Source organism: Limulus polyphemus, unplaced genomic scaffold (genome assembly GCF_000517525.1).
Source record: "Limulus polyphemus unplaced genomic scaffold, Limulus_polyphemus-2.1.2 Scaffold4805, whole genome shotgun sequence".
Lineage (NCBI taxonomy): Eukaryota > Metazoa > Arthropoda > Merostomata > Xiphosura > Limulidae > Limulus > Limulus polyphemus.
Window position 1 is genome coordinate 1 of NW_013670415.1, and position 7,296 is coordinate 7,296.

Here is a 7,296-nt window from a genome sequence, read left to right on the forward strand (position 1 = left end):
TTCTCTGGTGGCCGCTTCGGTAAGTTTACAAACTTACAACGCTAAAATTCGGGGCTCGATTCCTCATGGTAGACAGAGTGTAGATAGCCCAATGTGTAGCTTTTCACTAAGAAAACAAAAATTTCCTATCAATAAAAAAATTTCAATTTTTTTAAGTGCGAATCTAAAATATCAAATATCAGTAGAGGCCATTTTCTAAATACAACCTGATTTATCACAGTTTTTGTAGACTATTCAGCAAAGAACTTATCTAATGTTTTGTGCGACAGTTGTATCGTATTTGCCCCCCATTGGCACAGTGGTACGTCTGCGAACTTATACCACTAGAAACCGGGTTTCGATACCCGTGGTGGGCAGAGCACAGATAGCCCTTTTTGTAGCTTTGTGCTTAATAACAACAACATGTATTCTGCCTCACATTTTGTCTGGAGGAAACCCATACTGATGTCACTGGGAGCAGGGACAGTTCCGCTTTCCTGTGCATTTTCTTTGATTAATGTATAATGTAAATATAGTTTTGGGACTCTTCGAACCTCTAGTTTCGGGAAAGAACGAGTGCTTCTGTTCAAGGGTTCAGCATTGATATTACCAAATTGTTTCAGAGTAGCATCCCTTCTGACACGAGCATAGTTTATTACTAAAATCAGTTTTAATTGTTTCTTTTCTAATTAGTTTTGCCGAGAGACATATAGCTCATTGTGTAGCTTTGCGCAAATATCAACAAACAATCAATTTTAAGCCTAACTTCCCACCTGATAAAGAATTTTAAGAGTTTAAAAGCTTGTGGTTAAATGAAAACTTTATTACATGGTTTCTTACAAATTTGTCTGGTCACTTGATGGTAGTAAGTTTTAAGTTACCGAATATGTATGTATTTTCTATGTTGGTAAAACTAAATTTATCTTATTACATATCCCATTTTTATTCTTTCTAAGAGTACACATGTTTTATGTAAACCAGTTGTCCTTTTTATGTTTACATAAGTGTTAAATATTTCATCATCTCGCTTGCAGGAAAACCCAAGTGTAATGGAGCTCACAGACTGTGTACGTCAGCATAGCAACCAATAAAATTTTAGTATGTTGAAGTTGTTGCCACGTAGCACACAAATTGACACAATTGTAAAATTGCAAAGAGAGGCTCAGTGTTAGACTGTAGTTTTTGAATAAGAGGTATGCTTCGTTTATATAGGCTATAAATGTATAAGTAATTTATTTATTTATTTTTTTCATTTCCTCACCTGTTGCCTAATTCTAAAAGTCTGAAATTGAAGTTCAACAATATTTCCTATCCCCAAAAATGGCTGTTGTAATAAATGTTCACAATCGAATTGGATCAACAGAATAAGAATTTAAAAAGCCCACCTTTTCTTCGGTCCTAACAGAAATTTCAGATTCTTCAACCTCGTTTGGTTTATTTTCCAACGTCAGTACTGCTTGTCGAATATCAACTTCGAAGAGAAAGAAGTCTTATAAAGAAGATAAAATGTTAGTAGTAGACCAAGACATCATAGAGCCTAAGTCTGTAGAAAATGCCCAATCCGCTGCTATAACTAGGAAGAGACAGAGACTTGACCATCTTAGCTTCGAAGAAAAAATCATGAGAAGGTAAGCTGCAATTAAAATTTGTTTTAATTTCATCTTCTAACTCTATGGGTTTTCTTATTGATTGATAACTATTAAAATAGTCTATAGAAGAGAAAATATGTTAAGAGACTGTTGCCTATCTCTGTAAGTTGTAACTTGTAAGATAACCCTTCCATCCCTTGAATTTTCCTAGTAGCCCTTTTCTGAGCCCTTTCCAATAAGTCAATATTCTTTCTTACTTAAGGAGACCTAAACTGTACACTGTATTCCAAATGAAGCCTAACTAATGATTAAAGAAATAATTACCTCTTTTGACTTGTAATCAGTATGTTTATAAATACATCAAGGTGCTATTACTATTAGTATTATTAGCTTTACTGTAACATGTAGCAACAGACACTTCTTTGACGGCTCGAATGGTTATTCACCACGATGCAAAGATTCTTTTCTTTCGTCATGCTATGTTGGATGTTTGATCCAAATTATCGTAACCCAAATACATTACCTTGTACTTACTATAATTAAAGTTTATTTGCCAGATATTTGTCCAATTTGTTAATTGATCCATCTTATTCTGTAGCACCTCAACATCCTCAACACAGCTAGAAATATCTAAGAGTTTAATGTCATCAGCAAATTTTATTCATTATTAATTATGCCCCTGTCAAATCAGTAATGTAAATAAAAAAAACAAAATCCCAAGCAGTGACCCCACTAGTAATGTATCAGTTTGACTAGAGATGATAGGTAGCAATTTTAGTTTTTATCTATAGAATTAATTAGTCTTTCTCCAACCCCCATTGATATGGTTTTCTTAGCTTATCTTTTGTGTGACACCTTATCAAAACTTTTTGAATGTCTAAGTACACCATGTTTATACCCTCTCTGTTGTCCAGAAGTAATATCTTCTGAAAAGGTATCAGATTAGAATGGCAAGATTTACTTTTTAGGAATCCATGTTGACTTTCATTTATAATATCATATTTTACTAAATTATTTTATAAAGCTTTAACAGACTAGAATTTTTTCCACTACAAAGGTAAGACTAAGTGGCTTATAATTTCAATTTTCTAGGGCAACCCTGTTTAAAAATAAGTATAATTTTAACAACTTTACAATTCTCAGACATCTGCCATCTCCACTATTTATTGGCATACCAAAAAAAAAAAAAGAAGGGGAGCTTGCATATTTGATTTTTGACTTTCTTTAACTTCTTTGGAGAAAACCTTGCCTGTTTCTGGTGATTTATTTATTTTAACCTCCCAGTTTTTCAATTTACCACCAAGAGATTAATATAAAATCATTTTCCATAAAATGCTGTAGGTCAGAAATTAAAAAAGGAAAAGTAAAGCCAAAAGTGTATATTTTGTCAGTCTTTCTAACTACAGAATCCCCCTCCCCCACTTCAGTTTGGGGAAACTTAATTTGTTCAAGTGACTTACTTGTGAATAATGACTTTCAGTAGAATTACTAGTGTCATAGAAAATGACAGTCATAAACGTTTTTTCCTGTACTCTCTTTATGTTTTATTTGTTTGTGGAAGTATCCTAATATCATAATGTAACAGTTACAAGTCCATCCAATGGCTGGTTAGCATAACTAATTTTATGATACTGGTTGCAGGTGTGTAGTACATACAAGACTTGTTATGTGTTACATACACTGTATGTGTAAATGTGGTTTTTGAAGAAGTTATTTTTTTTTGTAAATGTGATTACTTTTACAGAAAACTAAAAAACAGAGTTGCAGCCCAGTCTGCTAGAGATAGGAAGAAAGCAAGATTAAGTGAGCTTGAAATTGTTGTTAAAGATTTAGAGGAGGAGGTAAGATAGTGATATTTGGTTTGAAAAACCTTAATCAGTTAATTGTAAATTTTTATTTACCATTAATGAGTCAAATTTACTGATTAATTGCATGTAATTGAAGTATATACGGTGTTCCTAATGGACACAAGATGAATAAGCAAGGATTCACCAACTAGAGGATACTTTTTATATATATTTGTGTTATTTTAATTTGGAGAGCAGTATTTGTCATTCTGCAAAATATGTAATAATCTGGAAAGAAAATTATTCCTATCCTATAGTTACATGATCACATTTACTTACAAGACAACACAAGACCAAAACATTTAAACTAGAACAAATTTCAAAATATTAATTTAGGAGTATAATTCTAAGTTCAAAAATGAGAAAGCTAACCTTATCTGCTTTCTTGACTTAAGAGAAAGTTAGCTAACTTATACTAAATTGCAAAAGTGAGTCTAATTGAAAATTACAACCTGGTAAATATATTCAGAATCTATGTGGTTGTCTACATTGATTAGTTTGGAGAAATATGCAACTATCTCCAATGAAAGCCAAATTCATACTCTCTTTAGCTTGAGGACTTCATTAACTGTATCACACACTACCCTTAGCTATTAAAACCATAGAGCAAAGTTAATTAAAGCCACCTAATGATTCTGAGTCAATCAATAGGTTCAGGTTACATCCTGGAACTAATCATGAGGGTCACATGCATAAATCAGCAGTAAAACAAAATCTAGATTTATTGTAAAACATTCACATTGCAACCAAGTAAGCAGAAACCATGATGTAACTTAATGGATAATTGAAAATTACAAAATAAAAATATGGCAACTATTACTTGACAATAATATTATCAACATATAAACATAAGAAAAGCTTTTTATCTAAAATTATATTTACTAGTACATTAAAGTTAACATTTCATCGATAGATAAGAAACTTTAGTAGTCATTGTGGAGACATCAGTTAAATAGTTATCTAAAGTCTTTGATAATTAAAGAGAACAGTTAATTATCTGAACTGTGAACTTTATCATACAAACACAAAACTCCTAGTTTGAAAAATAAGCCTGTTATTTAGTTCAACAGTCTAATTTTTGATGCCTCCATACCCTTATTGACCACATACTTAATCTAAAATACAAAAATTATATCCAGTGTAATGAACAAGAATAATGATAATATTGGTGCCTTTTACACATTTTTCATTAAAACTCTACTTTTAAAAACCTATTACAAAAAAGACGCTACTACACTTCATAGGAATATTATTACAAAACATTACTTTAGTTAACCATTAAAATATAAAAGACGCATCCAATAAAGTCTTTTTTCATTGTAAGAGTATACCACTAGAGGACAGTAAAATACAATTGGTAAAGTTGCTATTATAAATAATATTCCATAAACACCATTTGGAAAATAGGAATTCACCATAATACAGTGAAATTTCATTTGCTTATGTTTATTGAATAATGTTGTGCAATAGTATTTTTAAAATATCTTCAGTGGTAGGTTTCTATTAACATTTCTTTCTCTTATTCTAGAGATGAACATAACATTTAACAAGTAATTTTTTTAGTTGTACATATAATGCTTTGTACAAATTTTCTAAAATTATTATTATAATTTCAAACACTTATGTGTCTGTATTTCTTCATAGAAAGTGACATTATTGTCAGAAAATAAATCATTAAAACAGAAATTAACGCTTCTGGAAAATGAAAACTTGGATCTGAAATCAAGACTGGGCCTTAGACAGGTGAAACTAAAGCAAGAAGATCAGGTAGTAAACTCCAGCATGCTGATATATCTGTCCATAACACAATGCAAACTACTTATATTAGCTCATACTTCTGTTATTTACAGAGGGAATTTTTTTGCAGTTTTAACTGAATTTCAGGTCCAATATTTATCTGTAAATATAGATTAAATTCATTTATTTTTTAATTTAATTTTTAACTAAACATGTTTGAAGATACATGTAACTATGTCTTCCACTTCGTTTCTGTGTTAACTTTTCTCTAGTTGTTTAAATTCTCATAAGACATAAAAAAATTACTTTCATAGTGGCTTTGTATTCATTTCAAATATAAAACCTAAGAAAACCTGATTCTACATTTTAAATATTTTTATTAGCTATAAAGTTTCAGTGTTTTGTTGCAAATTTTAGCATGCTACATGTTACAGCTGGGATATTAGTGGAATTTGTTAATCAATTAATCATCTGGCTCATTAATTGATTATTCTCACATAAGACTTGGGTAGTTGAAATAATTGAAAATAGTAATGATAATAAACATCAAATTTGAGTAGTTGAGTCACTGATCAATTAAACTTAATAACTTTGAATTAATTGAAAGTAATAGATCATATTTTGATTACTTGAATAGGAATAGTGAGAAACACTAACTTCAAGTAGCTAATGTAATCAATGCCCATAGGTAATATGATATGTTGATTAATCAAGTTAATCATCCAGCTCTAACAGATACACATTATACATCAGCACTTCCAGGTGACACCATGCTTATATTACTTTAACAGTATTAATTTCTCTTCTCCCTTTCTTTAATTTAATTATGTTTGGAGACAGTATGTGAAACAAGTCTTAATCGACACAAATCTGCAAGTGAAGTCTTTGATGGGTCTTGTATGTGTTTTAATTATTAAAAAATTAAATCATGCCACAAGTCTAATTAATACCCAGTCACTTCAAAGCAAAATGGATTGCTTTAACTGTGTAAATTTATGCACAATTAAAAGAAGAAAAAAAAAGGTTTGTAAAACAAGCCATGTTTTCTATATTTCATTATTGTGTAAACATTCAAATAATGAACAACTTATCAAATTAATATCTAAGTGCTACAGTCATAAGGCTCTCAGTTTCTAAGATTTAAAAGAATGTTGGTAATGTTACTGATAAGGTTTATTTCCATTCTGATAGTGATGTGACTACCAAAAAATTGATATTCAAGGCAACTTTAAAGTTCAATGTATAAGTCCATTATATTAATTTCAAGACTAACACTTAATTTATATCAGCATAATCGTAATTTTTATTTTGTTCTTTTATACTTGGAAATGTAATGTTGTTTGGCAAGATCTAGTCAAATAAAAACTGATGTTAAAATGAAGGTATGGCTATTGTTTTTATTGTAATTAGTATAAATGTTATAGATATTTTTGGGATTGTTTTAAATGTGAATGTGTGTGACTACTGTATGTATGTATGTATGTCTGTCAAAGACCACTTGTGTGTCTGGTGGATATAGCCTTTTTTTGGGCTATTTTCTACCACAAACGTTATAGTACTTAATTATCATGATGTTGTCACACAAGCTGTGGCAGTGCTCAATCGAAGACAATATAATATTTCAACTTTGAAGTTTCAAGTTCCTTTAACAAAAAGTATTATTAACTTTAATGGGTTAAACTACATTCTAGTTTGCTCTATTTGTCTAATTTAGCAGTAAGTCATAATTTTTGAAGGATCAGATTTAACGAAACTTTGTATATATATTATTATTATTATACTGAGTTCTAGAGTAATATTCATTCACCAACTGTTGAGTCTGGTTCTTGTTATCCCAATCATTTCAGATATTTTCTTTTACTAAAAACTTATCAAATGTGTAACAATTAAATTTTATCTTAAATCAACTTGTAGTGAGTAAAAACTCTCTAGATTTTAAAATATTATTCACCATATTCAGTTTTTTAATCTGAATAAAAATGTTACCAGAAATTTTATTTTATATCAACTTGTAGTGAGGAAATGTCATTGGAATGTAAAGTATTATTCACCAAATTCAGTTTTTTAATCTGAATAAAAATGTTACCAGAAATTTTATTTTATATCAACTTGTAGTGAGGAAATGTCATTGGAATGTAAAGTAT

General features: G+C 30.0%; 1 protein-coding gene across 2 annotated transcripts in view; it reads left to right on the forward strand.

The window, feature by feature from the left end:
• Positions 1 to 792: 792 nt before the first annotated feature.
• LOC106471711 (X-box-binding protein 1-like) overlaps positions 793 to 7,296 on the forward strand; it is an 11,589-nt gene continuing 5,085 nt past the window's right edge. The window contains exons 1-4 of one of the 2 annotated variants that reach the window (XM_022400318.1): positions 793 to 844; positions 1,385 to 1,607; positions 3,313 to 3,409; positions 5,060 to 5,182. In XM_022400318.1, the coding sequence (XP_022256026.1) occupies positions 808 to 844; positions 1,385 to 1,607; positions 3,313 to 3,409; positions 5,060 to 5,182 (480 nt within the window). In that variant the 5' untranslated portion in view covers positions 793 to 807. Of the gene's footprint in view, positions 845 to 1,029; positions 1,173 to 1,384; positions 1,608 to 3,312; positions 3,410 to 5,059; positions 5,183 to 7,296 lie in introns of those variants that run through there. The other variant, XM_013932330.2, reaches the window with a different exon arrangement.